This window comes from Bos grunniens, chromosome 1 (assembly GCF_055505025.1).
Source record: "Bos grunniens cultivar Pamir isolate PY7600 chromosome 1, Bosgru_T2T1.0, whole genome shotgun sequence".
In the NCBI taxonomy this organism is placed as follows: Eukaryota; Metazoa; Chordata; class Mammalia; order Artiodactyla; family Bovidae; genus Bos; species Bos grunniens.
Window position 1 is genome coordinate 76884923 of NC_141165.1, and position 20865 is coordinate 76905787.

The 20865-nt window shown below is 43.3% G+C and overlaps 1 protein-coding gene across 1 annotated transcript; it reads left to right on the forward strand.

The window, feature by feature from the left end:
• The first annotated feature begins 1615 nt into the window (after nucleotides 1-1615).
• Nucleotides 1616-14740, forward strand: ADIPOQ (adiponectin, C1Q and collagen domain containing). Its single transcript, XM_086398431.1, has 3 exons — nucleotides 1616-1671; nucleotides 11363-11569; nucleotides 12468-14740. Exons 2-3 carry the CDS (start codon nucleotides 11371-11373, stop codon nucleotides 12989-12991), a joined length of 723 nt encoding a protein of 240 aa, XP_086254557.1. The 5' UTR covers nucleotides 1616-1671; nucleotides 11363-11370; the 3' UTR covers nucleotides 12992-14740.
• The last annotated feature ends 6125 nt before the right edge of the window (nucleotides 14741-20865 follow it).

A 20865-nucleotide genomic window follows, 5' to 3' on the forward strand; every position in this document is an offset into this window, starting at 1 on the left:
GGAGAAGGGGACAACAGAGGATGAGATGGCTGGATGGCATCACTGACTCGATGGATGTGAGTCTGAGTGAACTCCAGGAGACGGTGATGGACAGGGAGGCCTTGGGTGCTGCAGTTCATGAGGCCGCAAAGAGTCGAACATGACTGAGCGACTGAACTGAACTGAACTGAAGTGACTGAGCACAACACAGCACAAGACTTAGATCCGACTTTTATTTTACTTTGCTGGGGGCTTTTAGGCTCTGAGTGGTCAGCAGAGGTGGTATTTAGGGGCAGGCAAATACTTGCCCACCCTCTGCCTGAGGACATTCTGTTTCTGAATGTCTGCAGAAATTATTGCTGGGATCCTGAGCCCTTGCTGGGGTCGGAATTTAATGTATCAGAATTTGTGGCTTGCAGGAAGTGGCGCTGATCCTGTCCTTCAAAAACAGAATGTGGCTTTGCCAAGACAGAGTTCAAGGTGATGAACACTGCCACTTTAAATCTAAGCCTTCTAGGAATACCTGTGTGCCTTAGCACCACTCCAGGCTGCTCCTAACCCAGGGGAGGGTTCCCCAGTTAGGTGGGTACAGGCTCAGGCTCTGGCAAAATGGGGACTCACACGCATGTGAAAAGTTAGTTTTCAAAAGCTTACCCAGAATTTTGGAACCAGAAAATCCATGAAAGATGCATGTATATGTGCATCTTTAGCATATTAAAGCTAAAGCAATCTTTAGTGATTAAATTAATTTAATTTAAATTAATTGCTAATTAAATCTTTAGCAATTTAGCATCCTCTGTATGTGCTAAATTGCTTCAGTTGTGTCGTACTCTTCGCGACCCTATGAACTGTAGCCCACCAGGCTCTTCTGTCTGTGGGATTCTACTGTCAAGAATAATGGGGTGAATTGCCATGCCCTCCTCCTGGAGATCTTCCTGACCCAGGGATTGAGCCCACGTCTCTTGTGTCTTCTGTATTGGCATAAAGTGGTTCTATACCACTTGTACCACCTGAGAAGCCCAATCTCTCCTAGTTAGTGTTTATTTTCTGATATATTGAATTTGAATCACATACAGGTTGGAGCTTCAAAATCATTTGGAACCCAAGGCCTTTAATAATCTTAATCTGGCTCTGCCTCACACCACCCCAGAAATGTTCCCTCACCTCAGTCCTCAAAATTAGCATGCAAAATCTTTCCCCAGTCTGGGGTTCAGGCCAGAGAGGAAAGGATGTATTGTATTTCTTGCTATACTGCAGTTCCCTGTCATGTAGAGTGAGTGGGAGCTGATGGTGGTAACTGGTGCCCCAGACCACCAGGCAATTCATTTTACATGAAGAAATACTTTGTTTTCCTGCTTCTGATCTTGACCCTTGGTCCCGTCTTCTGTCGCTGTTGTAAGAGGCAAAGATAAAGGCCAAAGCCTGGAGACATAAGTATGATGACTGCAGCTCTACTTGGCATCCCAAGCCCGAATTGGGTTGCACCAGGTTCCCTGGGGTGGCAAGCCAAAGGAGCTGCCAGGGGCACGTGTCTACCCATTGGTCTCTGGCTCTCACTGTGCTGGCCAATGGGAAGGGACGGCGGTGGGGCGGGGGCTGCTTGTCCCCATGAGTACCGAGCTGCTGAGGCTGCGCCATCGCCTCCTACTTCCACCCTGACTGAAGTCTGTGGCTCTGATTCCACACCTGAGGGTAAGGACGACTGATTCAAGTTCTAGGCTGGAGGTGAAGGGTCCTTACCATGGAGCCTTTGGCTGGGCTGTGCCCAGGCTGCCCTGTTAGCAGGGTGGGGAGGGATACAGGCAAAACCTCAGTCAGGGCAGCACTGGTGGAGGCCAACAAGCCTTGGGCTTCTGCCTCGATTTCCCCAGAGCTCCAAGAGAAAAGGGACTGTTGCCTCTGGTCAAAATGTCTGGGACCATCCTGAATTTTGTCCAGTTCACTCTGTGGTAAAGATGCTTAACCAAAGAGAAGGTTGGGGTCAGTGAAGTGGGAGAGATGGTCCAGCAATAAAGTTCAATTATATGAGAGGAGAAGATGATACATCACTTCTCAGCTGACCAAGTAGGGCAGAGAAAGAAGCACATGAAGAAGCAGCTTGGGGAACGCCTGAGCTCTGACCTCAGACTGAGTTTGGAGTCCGACTCTGCTACTGGAGTCTACTCAGCAGTATTTATTGAGCAGATTTTACAGGCCAGACCCTGGGTGCGGTTTGTGAGATACAAAGATGGATGAGACACGGTCCTTATCTATAGATTTTGGGGGGTGTCTGTAAACACATGGCTATCTACACCATTGTGGGGATATCTCACAGGATGATGAAGAAGTTCAAAAGAGGTAAGGTGAGCAAGCAGCCTGGCATCTACTGGAAACTTATGAAAAATCTTTTTTGTAGCAGACACCTTCTGACAGAAATCATGATCTGTCCAGCCTTACCAAGCCCAGTCCTGCCTGCCCTGGGGAGGGCTGCACTTGAGGCATCCTGGCTGTTTCTGGCCATAGATGCAGAGGCTGGAGTGGAAGGGATTTTAAAGGTCAGGCTGGCCTTGTGTGTCTGAGGATGCAGGTCCCTGGTCTGGGGAGACTCTGGTGTTCAGATCAAGCCTCAGGACGGGTGCAACCACCTCACTCCTGGGGATTCCTGTTCTTAGGGGTAAGGTCAGCTCTTCCCGACAAGGTTGGGAACAGGGGGGACTTGATGCTGGCAGAGTATGTGCAAAGGAGCATGAGGGTGTCAGCTTTGTTCTTGAAGATGAGCAGTGGGAAGGGAGCCTGAAGCTTCATTGGCTGTTCTCGTTGCCTCCCTCCCTTCATTCTTGAGGATTTGTAAAGAGGGACGGAGGACTGGCTTCTGGCGGTTGTGGGGACGGACTTCCTTCTTACTCCCTGTCAGGCTGGGGGGCCAGGGGCTGCAGACTCTTGGCTGAGGTTGGGAGGTAGAAGCTTTGGACACTAGAATGTTTAATTAGGAATTCCTTCATGTGGAGAGAGACTGGTCCCAGAGGTGTGTGTGTGTGTGTTTGTGAAAGAGAGAGAGAGAGATGAGTGTGTATGTGTGTATGAGTGCATGTGGGGAGGGGGGGGGCGGGCATGAGGATGCTGAGTGAAAGCTTTCAGGTCACCCTCCTGGGTGCCAGGCAGAGCCTAGCTGATTTCTGGCTCTGCCATTTATCATTAGATTGTACCAGGTAAAATTGCCAATATTCTACCATTTTTTGACCTTTAAAGACAGCAATCTCATTTAATTCAGCCCAAGAGTCGCATGCTCTTAAGCCAGTATCTTGGTCTCTTCAAACCTCTGATTCCTCTGTAGAGTGGAGTCAAAGACAACGCTAATGAGGAGGATTAAATGAAATATAGTTTAAAACTGCCTTATGCAATTTATACTGCAAAATACTCTTACCAACTTCAAAGTGTTCTCATGTTCCTCATCTTACATGAACTCATTTAGCAGATTAAGGAACTGAGTCTGAGAAGCCTTTTTTGAGGCAGTCATAATGTGATGGCATCTCTCGGGGATCTTCTCCTTAATCTCTCAGTTTCCCCATCTCTGAAGTTGGGGATATTTTCTTTGCTTCATGGAGTAAAGATTGAAACAAATAACAAATGGCATAGTGATGGGAGGTGCTACTGTGGGAGCTGGTTTCTATGAAAGTGAAAGAAAGTGAAGTCGCTCAGTCATGTCCAACTCTCTGCGACCCCATGGGCTATAGCCTACTATGCTCCTCCATCCATGGGATTTTCCAGGCAAGAGTACTGGAGTGGGTTGCCATTTCCTTCTCCAGAGGATCTTCCCGACCCAGGGATCAAACCTGGGTCTCTCACATTGTAGGCAGACACTTTACTGTCTGAGCCACCAGGGAAATCCTATGAGGATCTAACAATGCACCCCTTCCTCCCCCTTAGCCTCCCATTTGTACAAGCAGGGCAGAGGTGAGATGGTTTCTGGGGTCCCTTTCAGTTTTGTTGGACTCTGCGATCTGTGCTTTAATGCCCTTTCCTGTTGGAGGAGTTGGCATTGGCTTTGGTGACCTCTCTCCCCCATCTTACTCTGTCTCCTATCAGTCCCAGAGGAGACTCCATGCATTTCACAAGATTCTGCTGCTGTTGCTGAAATTCCAGCAGGTCAAAGTGGAATTTCTCATACTCTTAAATGAAAATGAGGGACTATAATATGGACCTTTAGGATCCAGAGAACATCATGGCCCATCCCCTTGTATAATTTTGAAAGCAAGCTTATCCATACCTGTACACAGTGCACCATGAAAGCTAGTGCGGTAGAAAGAACCCAGGCTTTGGATTTCAACATGCACCTCTCCACACTTCCACTGGGTTGGCAAAAAGTTCATTTAGATTTATGGAAAAACTTGAATGAAATTTTTGGCCAATACTTCTTATCCTTGAGCGGAGGTTACTAAATTTCTCTGGTCCTCAGCTTTCTCTTGGAACTGAGTCCTGACCCCCTGGAGTAGTCGTGAGGGTGAAATGAGATTAAAGGGGAGTGGATGTACAAAGGGTGGTCCACAGCAAGTGCTCCATAAATATTTGCTTGCATCTCTTTACTTATATCCCTGGAGGAGGGTATGGTAACCCACTCCAGTATTCTTGCCTGGAGAATCCCATGGACAGAGGAGCCTGGTAGGCTACAGTCCATAGGTGGCAAAGAGTCGGACATGACTACTTATTTGTGTGGAACATTTTACAAGTTTATAAAATAATTCTTCATACTTTAAGTGAACCTGTTCTCACAACAGTATTGTGAAATAGTCTATTAATAGGTAAGGATAAACTCATTAATAAATCAGCTTTGCTTGCATAGAACACGAAGTCTGGGAGGTGGGTTGGGAAGGTAAGTCACCCGGTCAGTTAATGATGGAGCTCAGATTAGAAGCCAGGTCACTGGATCATGACCTGGGGTTTCTTCACACTATTCTCTCTTCTATCCCCCATCCAATGGAGTGGAATATTAGCAGGCAAATGTGTGACCTTGATGCTGTTTTCCTTATTTGGACTATGCCTAAGTGTCCAGCATTATGCTTCAGAAGATCACAGTTTGATTTCCAGCTCTGCTGTTCAACATCTCTGGGATCCTGAACAAGTCACTTAACTTCCTGGAAACCCACTTTTCTCATCTCTAGAATGGGTATAGTCATTGATAACATTTATTGAGCACTGACACGTGCCAGGCACTGTTCTATATACTTTATGTGGATTGTACCTTCTATTTTATTCTTTTCTTAGGTTAAAAATTTTTTTATTTCGCTGTGCCAGGTCTTAGTTGAGGTATGTGGGTTCTAGTTCCCTGACCAGGGATCAAACCCAGACCCCCTGCACTGGGAACACGGAGTCTTAGCCACTGGACCACCAGGGAAGTCCCAGATTGTGCTTTTTAATCCTCCAACAAGCATATGCCTGAAACATGGTACAAGGAAGAACAAATTATTTTCACCCACGCACGGAGGTCAGAGAACATGTGCTCTCTATTTTACCTCATCCTGTCTCTCAAAATGGTTGTGAAAATTAAGTGAGATAATAAGTGAAGTGAGGACTTTAGAAGTGGCATTCTACAAAGACAAAGAATTATAAGTGGTATTAGGATTAGCTTCATGACCCATGTAAATGATTTCTTTATAGGTGCAATTGAGCCTTAGAACTTAGTCTTAGATTACAGTTTTATTTAGTTATGTTTTCCCCTTTAGAAAGAGAGGTCTTTCAAAATCAAAATGTAATAATTGCTATATTTAAATAGGGAGCACACACAGTTTTAAAATAAATTGAAAGTTCAGCATCTCTGCACTGACTTTCAATTGCTATCAATTGATGATTTTTTCCATCCAGAACTTTAGACGATAACCTTCTTCTTTAGTCAGAATCTGTTCTTCACAGCAGAAACATCCTAGGATTGTGTGCCCATCTGCCCTCCCTCCCTCCTTCTATTACCTCCATCACCTGTCACTGTCATGGAATCCAGACTCATTGCCCCTATGAGAGGAGAGATTGTTCCTTAACACTTCCCTTGAGCTGGGAAAATAGAATCTTGATTTTTAAAAGAAGAGGAGGAACCAGAGAATCCAGGAGACCTGATCTTTCAGTCCTTTCAATGATGTGGAGGAAGCCCCCAGTGACCCTGCATCTGTGGGGCCCTCTGTAGCTGCCTCCACCAGTTCTCGTGTTCTGGATTCTCTCCTCCTGTTTCTCTGTGGAAAAGAACTCAGCCTTCTTCATTTCTGGAGAAAGCAAGCACAGAGCCTCTTGGTAGTCTTCATAGGAGTTTTACTTCTAACTCCGTAGAGGAAAAGGATGGAGGTGACAAGTTGTGGGAAGGTTGGACAACACATAAAGTCTTAGAACAAGTATTTTCTTTAAACACAAATGGGACTTGACTGATCTCTTCTTGGCTTCTCTTCTTGGCTTTGCAGCTAACTCCTCTCTTTCTGCTCATCTTGGCCTAAATTGGGCTTCCCTGGTGGTTCAGCAGGTGAATCCACAGGAGACCTGAGTTTGATCCCTGGGTTACGGAAGATCTCCTGGAGGAGGGCATGACAACCTACTCCATTGTTCATGGACAGAGGAGCTTGGAGGGGTTTATGGGGTTTCAAAGTCAGACATGACTGAAGGGACAAAGCACAAGCCTAAACTATCATTTTCATTTATTTCCGGCAGTTATTGAGAACAATAACTTTGAATCCTCCAAATCCAGTAGAGGGGGACAAAGGTACAGGCTGATGATAAGAGAGCCTTGGCTAGGGACTCATCCACCAGGCGGCAGCCTCTGTCTCTATCCGCACCTACTGGTTGTGTTGCTTGTCTCTCCTCTCAGCCTGCAGGTCACACTCTCAATTCTTGCTTTACTTATAAGATGATATTAGAACTTGATATTTGATAAATGATGCAGTAGATCAATAGAGAGCAAAAGTATTAAATAAATGTCTTTTAAACAGCTAGTCATCAAATAGGAAGAAATCACTTGATTATCTTAGATCAAAGCTTACCCAACACAAAATATCAGAAATGGATTAAAGAGTGAAATTTAAAATACACCAAACAATAAAAGAGAAGGAAATAAAGTACTTACCAAATCCTAGTATGGATAAAGACTGTTTAACACTTAGAAGCCAAAAAAAAAAAAAAAAAAGAAATCAACTGAGTTGTTTATATAAAAACTAAAACTTAAAAAAAAAACCCTAAAACTAAAACTTCTGTCACATAAGAAACAGGATAAGCAAAACAGAAAATAATCTTTACACTAGAGGTAAATCATAGGACACATGACTAAGGGCTGATATACAGAGCTCACAAAAACTGATTCAAAAAGCTCATTGTATCCCTAATGAATCAACTGATAAAGAACACTAACAGATATCAAAAATGAAGACATTAAATTAGGAAATAAGCATTTAATAAAATGTACAACTCACTAATTATCAAAGCAGTGAGGTTCCATTTCTTTTGCTCACTAAACTAAGATCAACAAAACTGTTTGCAATGATTATATTCAAAGTTGGGGAGTGCACTTAAGACAGGCTTTTTGTATACACACTGATGCACTGCTGTGGAACGGCATGACAAACTATACTTTGGGAATATGTATCAGGAGCCTTAAAAATGTTCATATCTTTTGGTACAAAATTTTTACTTCTGGGATTATGTCCTAGCAAAATATTAGTTTAGGGATAAGCTATGTGCCAAAGATGTTTGTTAGATTTAAAAATGTTTCAAAATGAAAGTATGAAATGTTTCAAAATGAAAGTATGTTCATACTTCAATAAAAAGGAAATGTTGACATATACTCTGGTTATATCCACTTGATGGACTAGTACACACATTTAAAATGATGATTACAAAAATTAGAAAATTGCAAAGCAAAAATTAGAGAATAAAATTTCTAGGAAAATATTATTTCCATTACATTTAAAAATAAGCAGATAGATTCTTGGGAATGGGGATTAGTTTATTTTCTGTAGTTTCCAAATTATTTATCTTACTATTTTTAATGAACACACACGTTTGTGTGTATGAAAGTTGAGCATACATATATATAAGTTTATGTATAATTATATATATGAATAAACTTAACAATAGAATGGAAAAGACTAGAGATCTCTTCAAGAAAATTAGAGATACCAAGGGAACATTTCATGCAAAGATGGGCTCGATAAAGGACAGAAATGGTATGGACCTAACAGAAGCAGAAGATATTAAGAGATGGCAAGAATACACAGAAGAACTGTACAAAAAAGATCTCATGACCCAGATAACCATGATAGTGTGATCACTCACCTAGAGCCAGACATCCTAGAGTCCAAAGACAAGTGGGCTTTAGGAAGCATCACTATGAACAAAGCTAGTGGAGGTGATGGAATTCCAGCTGAGATATTTCAAGTCCTAAAAGATGATGCTGTTAAAGTGCACTCAATATGCCAGCAAATTTGGAAAACTCAGCAGTGGCCACAAGACTGGAAGAGGTCAGTTTTTATTTCAATCTAAAGAAAGGCAATGCCAAAGAATGTTCAAACTACCACACAATTGCACTCATCTTACAAGCCAGCAAAATAATGCTCTAAATTCTCCAAGCCAGGCTTCAACAGTACGTGAACTGTGAACTTCCATACGTACAAACTAGATCTAGAAAAGGCAGAGGAATCAGAAATCAAATTCCCAACATCCGTTTGATCATTGAAAAAGCAAGAGAGTTCCAGAAAAACATCTACTTCTGCTTTATTGACTACACCAAAGCCTTTGACTGTGTGGATCACAATGAACTGTGGAAAATTCTTAAAGAGATGGGAATACCAGACCACCTTACCTGCCTCGTGAGAAATCTGTATGCAAGTCAAGAAGTAACAGAACTGGACATGGAGCAACAGACTGGTTCCAAATTGGGAAAGGAGTACATCAAGGCTGTATATTGTCACCCTGTTTATTTAACTTATATGCAGAGTACATCATGTGAAATGCTGGGCTGGATGAACACAAGCTGGAATCAAGATTACCAGGAGAAATGTCAATAACCTCAGATATGCAGAAGACACTACCCTGGCAGAAAGCAAGGAGGAACTAAAGAGCCTCTTGATGAAAGTGAAAGAGGAGAGAGAAAAAGGTGGCTTAAAACTCAACATTCAGAAAACTAAGATCATGGCATCTGATCCCATCACTTCATGTCAAATAGATGGGGAAACTATGGAAATAGCAAGAGACTTTATTTTTTGGGCTCCAAAATCACTGCAGATGGTGATTGCAGCCATGAAATTAAAAGACAGTTGCTCCTTGGAACAAAAGCTATGACCAACCTAGACAGCATATTAAAAAACAGAGACATTACTTTGCTGACAAAGTCCATCTAGTCAAAGCTATGGTTTTTCCAGTAGTCATGTATGGATGTGAGAGTTGGACTGTAAAGAAAGCTGAGTGCTGAGGAATTGATGCTTTTGAACTGTGGTGTTGGAGAAGACTCTTGAGAGTCTCTTGGACTGCAAGGAGATCCAACCAGTGAATCCTAAAGGAAATCAGTATTGAATATTCATTGGAAGGACTGATGCTAAAGCTGAAACTCCAACACTTTGGCCACTTGATATAAAGAGCTGACTCATATGAAAAGACCCTGATGCTGGGAAAGACTGAAGGCAGGAGGAGAAGGGGACAACAGAGGATGAGATGGCTGGATGGCATCACTGACTGAATGATGATAGAGCTCCTGGTGATGGGCCATCGAGGTGGGATTCCAGACACAATGCACAATTCTGGGGGTAAGATTACTTATCAGGGATTCTTCTGCATCCCTCATAGAAGAACTTCCTCCTGAAGCCAAATTCAGTGCTGGAAGTTTTGTGAAATCTATGAGACAAGCAAACTGATGAAAAAAATGAGTCTTTAGGGTAAAAAAATACACATGGACCATGTCTTGTTTAGAGTCAGTTTCTTGGGATTTGCTACATTTCAGACTCCACAGAGGGTATCAGTGATGCCTGTGATCCAGGATCCTAGGACCAGTTTCTCTGTCTGGTGCTTTCAGTAACCTAATAACAGAGGCAGGGATTGAGGGGAACCAGAGGCCCTGTGCATGCAAGGACTGTCTTTCAGGAGGGGATATGGAGGGCTGGTTCTGAGACAGGGAGTCCGTTGGCCAACTTTGCCCCTTGAAATTTTTCTCAGGGCTTCCAGAATGCATACTCTAAGTGCACTCCATTCTCTTTCCCTCTTCCTTTCTCTTTTCCTTCCTCCTTTCCTCCTCTCTCTGTATTTCCTTTTTTTTTTTTTTTTCTACAAAAGTATTTATTTAGTCCTTGTTTTATACTGGTGGGACTTTCTTGGTGGCTCTGATGGGAAAGAATCTGCCTGCCAAGCAGTAGGTGCAGGTTCTATCCCTGAATCAGGTAGATCCTCTGGAGAAGGAAATGGCTACTCACGCCAGTACTTTTGCCTGGAGAATTCCATGGACAGAGGAGCCTGGTGGGCTACAGTCCATGGGGTTGCAAAGGGTCTGACATGACTGTGCAACTAACAGCCCCCCGCCCCTGTGGGTGTGCTTAATGGGTGAACAAATAAAATTACAGTACAGGGCAAGCAGTGCTGTGAAAGATAAGCAACGGCTCTGGGAGAGGACAGAGGAGGAACAGCTGAGGACTTCCAGATGGGGGAGGAGGACAGGGAGGACTTCCTAAAAGAGAGGACAGCCCATGTGACCTGAAGTCCATGTAGGGATCATGCAGGTGAGGGGGTGCAGCTAAGGGGCTGCACAGGCAGAGGTCAGTGGTTAGTCTCATGGGACAGTGTATCTCTGGTTGTCTGACCAAGGCTGTGTGTGTGTGTGTGTGTGTGTATGTGTGTACATGTGTAGTTGTGTGTGTGTGAGCATGTGTGCATGCAAGTGTGTAATAAGCCAAATGTCTAACATATGGCCCAGGAGATGGGGAAAGGAAGAAAGAGAATGGGAGAGAAAGGAGGAGGAACAGACATAGAAAAAAGGAAAAGGGAAGAAAAAGGAGGGAGCCAAGAGAGGGAAGTGGGAGTTGAATGGAATGATCTGAGTCATCATTCTTGGAAAACCCAAGGGATAGAGTCCTGACAAATGGACTCTTGGAGCTTTCCCCATTCCTCATACTGTGCTCAGATCTGAGGAATTGGAGGAGTGCTGTCTCACCATCACTGGTGGTGGAAGAAAGGAGATCACACCTACAAAATAAGGCTAAACACTGAAAATTTCAGGTCAGAGAGAGCACAAGGTGGGCTGGAAGAATCAGAAGTCTTTCCAGAAGAGGTGAGTGTTGAGGGAGCGGGTCTGAGGCAAACTCTGCAGAGCTGGCCAGAGTCCTGCTCGGATCCTGACAGGGGAGCCATGTGGGGGTTGCTCTTTTGTGGCTGACAGCGTGTATCTGGGTTCCAGGGCTCAGGATGCTGCTGCAGGGAGCTCTTCTACTGCTACTAGCCTTACCCAGTCATGGCGAGGACAACATGCAAGATCCCCCGCTGCCCAAGGGGGCCTGCGCAGGTTGGATGGCAGGCATTCCAGGGCATCCTGGCCACAACGGGACCCCAGGCCGGGATGGCAGAGATGGCACCCCTGGTGAGAAGGGTGAGAAAGGAGATCCAGGTAAGAATAAAGACTTTCACATCCTCCCATCACAGACTCCTCCTGGGTAGAGGAAGTCTTCTAAAACTACGAGAGGGCAATAGTTACTGACTAAGGCCTTTGTGCAGGGAAGAAACAAAGCTTTTTGATGTGACCCATAAGCAACTTAAAGTGAATTATGGATTGGCCTTCTAGGGGTGAACACACGTGGTCCCTTTAAAACCAAGTACCCTTGGCTCTGTTCTACCCACACCACCTTCCCCATCCTCTTTCCCATCTCAGCCTCATCCATCCCTATTCTCAGTCTGCTTATACTCCTATTTTCCTTAATGTCCCCTTAGTTCCCATTCTATCCAGTGGCATTCAACCACACTTACTGGGACCTCCTGCAGGTCACAGTCCTTTTCTTGGAGAACTCTTGCCCTAGTGCACAGGACTGTTAGACATTACTACCAGAGGGTCTACTCCAAATATGCCAAAGTGAATACGGACAAATACCCAAAGAGTGGAATAGAGAGAAAATGCCCTGGATGCAGACCTGGACTGACAATGAAGGCTTTCAGGAGGAGGTGGGGCTTGAGTGAGACCTTGGAGGATGGGTATTGGGCAACCTAGACAGATGGGACAGAAAAGTCCCCTATGTACGACTGGTTGAGCCTGCACATAAAGTACTGGCAGGGTGGAGGGTCTGTGATGGAGACTTCTGAAGATAAAGTTGGAGAGGAATTTATGGGAGCCTGTGTTATGGGGGGATATGGAGGAGAAGGTTATGGCTGTCCCTTTTGAGAGCTCTCGTTGGTTCCTTGCTCTGTAAGTCAAGCATATTGTAGGTAGGGGCCACGGGGACAGTGTTTTAGGCTGAAACCAACCTAAACAGGAGTTCTGTTCCTTGGGTCACAGAGGTCTTCTTGTTCTCTAGGTCTTGTTGGTCCTAAGGGTGACACTGGTGAAACTGGAATCACTGGGATCGAAGGTCCCCGAGGCTTTCCAGGAACCCCAGGCAGAAAGGGAGAACCTGGAGAAAGTGCCTATGTATACCGCTCAGCATTCAGTGTGGGACTGGAGAGACAGGTCACTGTCCCCAATGTTCCCATTCGCTTTACCAAGATTTTCTACAATCAGCAAAACCACTATGATGGCACCACTGGCAAATTCCTCTGCAATATTCCTGGGCTGTACTACTTCTCCTACCACATTACTGTCTACCTGAAGGATGTGAAGGTCAGCCTCTACAAGAATGACAAGGCCCTGCTCTTCACCCACGACCAGTTCCAGGACAAGAACGTGGACCAGGCCTCTGGCTCCGTGCTCCTCTATCTGGAGAAGGGTGACCAAGTCTGGCTCCAGGTGTACGAGGGTGAAAATCACAATGGGGTCTATGCAGATAATGTCAATGACTCCACCTTCACAGGCTTCCTTCTCTACCATAACATTGTTGAATGAGCACCATTAACTCAGAGTCTCCATTGGGCCAAGCAGCACAAAGTGAAAGAACAGTCCACAGGTCTACATTGTAGTTAGGAGACCAATTTTATTATCTAGCTGAGGGGATTCTGAACATCATTCATTTATTCATTGATCAAGTACCTTTTTTAAGAAATGATATACTATGTTCCCAGGACAGTCTTGAAGAAGACATGTCCCCTGGCCTCAAGGATCTGTTGTGTAGTGGTAATGGAAGGATGATAACATTTACTGGGGAGTTTCATATACATGACAAGATAACTAACTACAAGAAAGTATTTGACAGTGATATTCTGTGCCTGCTGTTTTTCCTTATGTACATGTCAATCCTATGAAGTACACAGGACAATATTCTTCTCTTTTTTACAGTTGCATTTCTGAGGATGCCTAAGTCACACAGGCATTAAGTGGCAGAGTTAGAAATCCAACCCAGGGGTGTGGACCTTTTCCAGTATATGGTGTCTGTTTTAAGGACTATATAGCCTTTTGGTAGAGTATTGGTAGGGGTCTCCAACCAACTCATCTGAGGACCTTTGAACTGGCCTTCACCACACATTAAGCCTTTCCTTTGAAGCACTCCCTCAGAGAAGGTGGTTGCATGACTAGGTCTCATTCCAGCTGGACTACTCTATACTTCCTCTTCTCTATGTCTTTCCTCAGACCCTTCTCTCTGACCCAGAAAGTTGACTCCATCTCCACGTGTTCAGACCTTCCCTATTCCTCAAGACCACCAGGTTGGAAAGCTTCTCTGATGTGATATCTCTTCTTTCCCGCAAGTCTTCCTCACACCTGGGCCCCTGTGCTCTTCCACGTGTCACCATGGATGAGAGGCCTGAGTCTGTAAGACATCCTCCCGCAGGCCAGGAATAATCACCCACAGAGGATCATGCTTCCTGCACCCTGAATCCCCTTGCAGGTCCTTGATTGATGCCTCATGAAGATCAAACTCTGGAACCTCCTATCTACCCAGAGTTAACTCCATTTCTGTCTCTCCATATAACCAATCCCTATCTACAAAAACAGTTTTATTTTAGGAACTCCTTGATTTTAAACTCCTAATCTTTGTTCCACTGGATGGCTTGAATCTTTTCCACTGAGTTTAGGGATGACTGTGCTTTCCAGAACACTTAAAGAATTTTCCCTTAAGGAAGTAGCTTGAGCCTGCAATGCAAAGCCCATGAAAGGAGTTGGAAACTATTCTTTCTTAGAGCACCAACACGGCCAGGGGAGACCTGGGCCTCCTGAATCTATTCTTGCTCTTTAAGAAGTGTTAAAAAAAGAAAGAAAATGAAGAAAAGAAAATGATAACTGAGATGACTATTTTAATTAGCTTGATTGTGGTGATTGCTTCACAATGTATGTCTGTATCAAATCATCAAACTGTACACCTTAAATACAAGTACTTTGAATTGTTAAATATTCCTCAAAAAAAAAAAAAAAAGGAATTACAGATAGTTGATGAGGGTAAACATCCTCTCGGGATAAAGATGAGTGATGCTTTTCAAAGATTTTAGCAAAAGCAGAGCTAATAGCATTCTGTATAAATATAGAAATGGAAAACTTAGCTATTTGCTTGCAGCTTTAAATTCTGAATGATTTCCTTTTGACTATTCATTAGGCAATTATGATATTTACATATAAAGCTTAATTTTTTAAAATGCTTGTATATCATTATTTTCTACAAGTAAAGATACTATCCAGCATTAAAAATAGAACACTTATTTCACAGATCTTTTGTTTTCATTTTTGGAGAAGACATGGGGTTTGGAGAGGGATGAAGAGGGGTAAACCTTGTGTTAATCAGAACTCTAATTTGTGAATGACAGATAAGATGTCCTTGCATTTCATTGGCTTTGGCTGGGTTGTGTGCTCATCTCTGACCAGTCACTGGAGTCAGGAGGATGTAACATATTTATTGGCCTAATTGATTATGGCTCAGGCTGGAGAAGGAGTATTTTCCTTAAAGCAAAATCTGGACCGTTACCAGAGTGGTAGATTAAAGCCTTTGCTATCTGTCACATGTACCACTCAGAGTTTGGTCTGGGATTTTAGTAGTTTAATTCTTTTTTTAAAAATATTTATTTGCCTGTGCCGGGTCTTAGTTGTGGCACGCTGGATCTCAATCTTCACGGTGGCCTGTGGGATCTTTTAGTTTCAGCACTAAAAGGGGATCTAGATCTCTGACCGGGGGTGGAATCCAAGTCCCTTACATTGGGATTGAGGAGTCTTGGCCAGTGGACCACCACAGAAGTCCCTGTAGTTTAATTCTTGAAGCCTCTGCTATGCTTTTCTTGGTCTGTTCTGCATGTGTACACTGGGGGTTGAGTCTGGTACTTAGGGAGGGTCCCAAACATAATTAGCAGAGGTCCTGTTCCAGCTCTTTCCTTTCTGGCATGTCCCTATATTCTCCAGCCCCCAGGGACCCTCCTTTCCCTGATTCTTATTGCCAGGAAACTAGGGTTCTCTCTGAATTTTATATTCTTGCACTACTGTGCAGTCTTGTGTGACTTAGGCTATCTTGAGGGGGATAAAGCAGCAAGAGAAAAGAAAGAAAGGTGGGCTACAGAAAATAAGGATTACCCACACTCTTTGAATAGCATGGTCCATTTCACTGGTTTCTCTGGTCAGAGAGAGAGATATTTTTGGAGGAGGGAGTGAATTTTAGATGCTTGTGTTGCTGCTGTTGCTGTGGCAATGCAGGCAGTGCTTGGGGCTGATCCTGGCAGAGCTGGAAGAAAAAAGAGAAAAGAAAGCATATTTTTAAAAGTGGGATTTCTCTTACACTCTCTGTTATGCAGGGATTGCTTTTTCTGGTCTCAGCAAGAGGTGATTTCTCCTGGAAATGGTGATTTCTCCCAACATGCCTAAAACACAATTCCAAGACTTGGCCTGCCTTCAGGTCAAATCCATGAGACAAAGAAGGAGAAACCCCCATAAAACTCAGCCAGGCTATGAGTTGTTATTCAAGCTTGGACTTCAGCCCTCAATCTGTCTGCCACTATTTACTTTTTAGACTCTTCAGATTTGTTTTTCTGCATTGTGTTTAGAGTTTTGGGTTGTAATCACTGGGAAAGGTAGAATCTGCCTGCAGAAGACTCAGGTTTGATCCCTGGGTTGGGAAGATCCCCAGGAGAAGAGAATGGCTACCCACTCCAGTGTTCTTGCCTGGAGAATTCCCTGGATAGAGGCGCCTGGCAGGCTACAGTCCGTGGGGTCACAAAAGGTTGGACACAACTGAGCGAGTAACACACACACATCCATCCTGGCTGGTGCCAGATACCCCATGTCCCAGTATAGTCCTGAAGAAAGATAAAGGGCAGGAACTGAGTGATGGCAGGAGCCCCAGGAAGGCACATAAATTACCCTGACATTGATGGAAGTCAAAGAAAATAAGTCCAATCTTGAGATAGTCCATTGTTGAAGAAAGAATGTGGAGGGTACTGAACACCCCTTGGCCAGGGGAGGCTGGGGTCAGGTGAGGTCTTGATTATAACCCAGCCTCCGATTCTTTCTGTGCGTGGAGTGACTGATGAGACTACATCACATGCTGTGCAGAAGCAAAAGGAGTCAGCCTGACTCCACCAAAGGGATCAAAGCAGAAATATTTACCTCCAATTCAGCAGTTTGATTTAGTGCTTTCCTTAGGAATGTTTGGAAACACCTAGGTTTTTAGTAAGATTTAGAAAGAACTTGATTTCTCCCTTTATCTCTTCAGTTCTCACTCAGGTATTTTACAGCACGTAAACATGATCTTGAATGAAATTCACTATGTAAAAACCACATTTTCCCAAAAGGGAAGAAATGAAAATGCAGAGACCACTTCCCTTTACTCATTATGAGTGCCTCGCAAGATCAGTGTAAGTGGAATTCTGGGGCCAGGCTCAAGGTTTAAAGTGCAGTTCAGTTTGGGTCAGTTAAGTTCGGGCTGTAAACAGGTCAAGCCTTCAGCTTTGACTGAGTGTAGTGGACACCGGCTGGGTGTTCTTCCGTTTCTCCCTACGTGCTGGGGCCACCCCCGTGCCCTGCCCTTCAGGCAACCCTGTGGGCCTAGCCTAATTCCTTTCTCCTGGAGGTCATAAAAGGGACCAAACCAGATGCTTCATCTAAGCTGGGCCATCCAGAGTTCCTCCAGCAATGAACTAGGATGTGTGTGAAATGTGTAGATTTGAGACTCCGGGGTGGCCAACTTCTGCCCCATGGTCTAGAGATAGAAGCAGCCCAGCTGTAGAGAAAAAGACAGGCTGAGAGAGAAGCAAAACTAAAAGTCAGAGAGAGAGAGAGAGAGAGAGGGAGCACCCTCTGTTTCCCAGAAGCTTTTCCACTTAAAAAAAAAAATTATTTAATTTTAGTTCAGGCTGCTCTGAGTCTTTATTGCCTGTGTACAGGCTATCTTTAGCTATGGATAAAGGATATGGATATCTTTAGTTATCTTTAGCTATGGCTAGTAGGGGCTACTCTCTAGTTGCAGTATGTGAACGTCTCATTGTGGTGGCTTCTCTCGTTGCACTGGATCTAGGCACGTGGGTTTCAGTAGTTGTGGCGCTCAAGTTTAGTTGCCCCAAGGTGGGTGGAATTCTCCCTGACCAGGGATTGGACCCATGTCCCCTTCATTGGCAGACTGATTCTTTTTTTTTTTTTTTAATGGTTTGTGTCCATTGGGGTTCCCTGGTAGCTCAGCTGGTAAAGAATCCGGCTGCAATGCAGGAGACCTGAGTCTGATCCCTGGGTTGGGAAGATCCCAAAGAGGAGGGCATGGCAATCCACTCCAATATTCTTGCTTGGAGAATCCCAGTCTGGTGGACTACAGCCCATGGGGCTGCAAAGAGTCGGACACGACTGAGCAACTAAGAACAGCACAGCACATGCTTCCATTTATTTAAAGTTGAAAAACAAGCAAAACAAATCTGTTCTTTTAGAAGCTGGGATAGAGTTACCTTTGAGGAGGAGGGAAGGAGAGCAAGTAGGAGGGAGCATAGAGGGGGTTTTCTGGGCTGCTGGTTATGTGGCAGGTCGATTCTTAACCACTGGAGCACCAGGGAGGTCCTATTGGTTCCAGTCCTTTTTGATATTCAGTTGTATACTTGCTCATGCGTCGGTCACTTGAGGCATCAATTCCTGGATTTTTGCATAATTTTCTCTTTTAACTTAAGCTAGCTTGGGTTGATTTCTGCTATTTCTGCTATCTCTATCTGAAGAGTATAAGAGATCAGGAATTAGTCTATGACTGTGCCCAGGTTCCAGACTGAGGTCTAGTTAGGAAGAATACTTGGTCAAGCATGCAGGTGTGCTCAGTCTTTTCAATCGTGTCTGACTCTTTGTGATCCCATGGACTGTAGCCAGCCAGGCTCCTCTGTCCATGAGATTCTCCAGGCAAGAATACTGGAGTGGGTTGCCATGCCCTCCTCCAGGGGATCTTCCCAACCCAGAGATCAAATCCACATATCCTGCGTCTCCTGCATTGCAGCTGGATTCTTTACCACTGAGCCACCAGGGAAGCCCACTTGGTAACAGGGTAACAAATTTAAGTCATTAGGGCCCATGAAATAAAACCTAGAACTCAAGTTTCATTTATATTTATTTTATTGGCAGTTAATTTCCTAGCTTGGGAATTTATTATGGGAAGAGACTTTCTATTTCATCTTTGAATTTTTTCTTGAGATTATTCATTCAGTAAGCACTTATTAAGCATACACTATGTGGCAAGCACATAATAATTAAAAAAATAATAACAATAATAATACAAGTCATCATTTTTATGTACTTGCTTGAAACACATTCTTTTATTTATTTATATATTTATAAATAAATATTATTTATTTATTTATTTATGACACCCTGTACATTAGATAGCATAGACCTAATTATCAGATAAGAAAGCTGGTGAAGGTGTGATCAAAAGCCACAACTAGTAATCTGTAGAGCAAGGATTCATGCTCAGAGCTGCCTGATTCTAAAGCTCATGCCTGTAGAAAGAGTGAATCCAAATCCTACTCCTTTCTTCTTCCGAATTTCAAAACATTTGGAGGATAGGGTATTTATATATCCTGTAGCCCTAATGGCAGCAGTCATGTAAATAACAGTAGTGGAAAAACTTGGATTTGAAAAATGAGTCACTGAATTTGCTATATGACAGAGAGTCTGGCTGTTAAAAGGAAATGTGATGAAATGTCTCACTCATCATTTATGTGGACAAGTTTTGAGGACTGCACTGAGGTTCTTTGTAAGTGTGATGCAAGAAAAAAAAAGATCTTGCAAAAGAGTTTCTTTATGCCAGCTAAAATAGGTTGAGTCAATGTTCAACCATTTGGTATTAAAAACATTTTATGAATTAGAAATACAATGTTATTTCCTTAACATAATAAAGAATAACACATTCAAAACAATGTCCAGCGTTATAATAAAATAGTGGAACACAAAATGCATCTCCATCAAAATTGGGTACAAAACAAGGATGACTGTACTATTCTCAGTCTTCTCACTTAACAGTGTCCAGTACGCACTATTGCTTTACTTCTTATCTTTGAGATCTGTCTTACGTCATTCACATTCTTATCACAATCTTCCATAGAACAGGCACCCACAGGAAGTTAAAAAAAGTTTTTTTTTCTTGGTATATGCTTTTTTCTCCCAGACTGGGTTCTCGGCTCCTCTTTGGCACACTGGGTTTCTCTTTCTGTTTTTCTGCAGTGTACCTGACTGGTGCTTGCTTGTGTTGAACATGGGCAGGTCTTTCAAGAGCTTCAGACCTCTCAGAGGCAGGGAGGATGAATCTTCCATGACTTCTTTTGTCCCTGACACTTGCATGTCTCACATCCAAGCTATAGGGTGGAGCTAAAAGCTGTTTTCTATCCACTCTTTGGAGACTGAGGGCAGAAAGAGTAAGAGTAGACTTCTGCTGGGGCTGTGTGAGGTCTTTGTAACCTGGGTTTTACTCTCTTCTGAAATGATGTTGCATATCTGGTACCAGAAATTGATCCATCTTGTTAGCCATACATCCTATTCTCAGGATACCACTGGATTCCTGATAGTTCTCTGGGGCCTTTCCTGTTTCTGTTGAGCTCTTGAAGTTGGGATCTATACTCTGAGGAGTGTTTCTCTGAGCCACTTCCTTACCTCCTGAGTCTGTTTAACCACAGGTTGGGGAGTATTAGTGAGAGATCTCAGGAATTTGTCTAATCTGCTTCTTTCTGGGTTCAGTCATGGTGGAGGCTGCAGTGGGCTTAGAAGCTGTACTTTGATCTATCAGAATGTTTTGTCTCTTTCCTCAATGGCCGCACTTTGAAGTTTATAGCTTGTAGCTATATCCCTTTTCTTATTCTGTTGCTACTGGTGAATTTTCAGTTGTTAGTTTTGTGTGTGTGTGTGATGGTCATCTGAAAGAACATACAGGTGAGACAATATAAAAACACATTTTTAAAAATAATAGGTTATTGATGGAATTGGAAGCTAGCTTTACCAGATGATAAAACATGTTACAAAATATAGCAATTAGAGTATTCCTGGCATTAAGTATAGACAGACAGATTAAAAAGTTGAATGTGTGATAAAAGAAGTTTTATGCATTTTGCTTATTTAGAGCAAAAGACTAAATAAACTTGGCTCTTTCCTCATATATGCTTGAAAAATATTGCAAAAGATCAGATAATTAAATTAACTGAAAGTAGAAGACAAAGCTATTAAAAAAACCACTCTAAATTTACATAAAAGTGACTCTCAAGTCTCTAAATGGAGAGGAGACGTTCTGAGATGGGAGAAGATACAATAGAGGAAAAGATAAATAGATGTGATAAATAAAGCTTTAAACTTGTGCTTTTTAAAAAAAAATAGAAGGCAATTTTTTTCAACAAAATTAC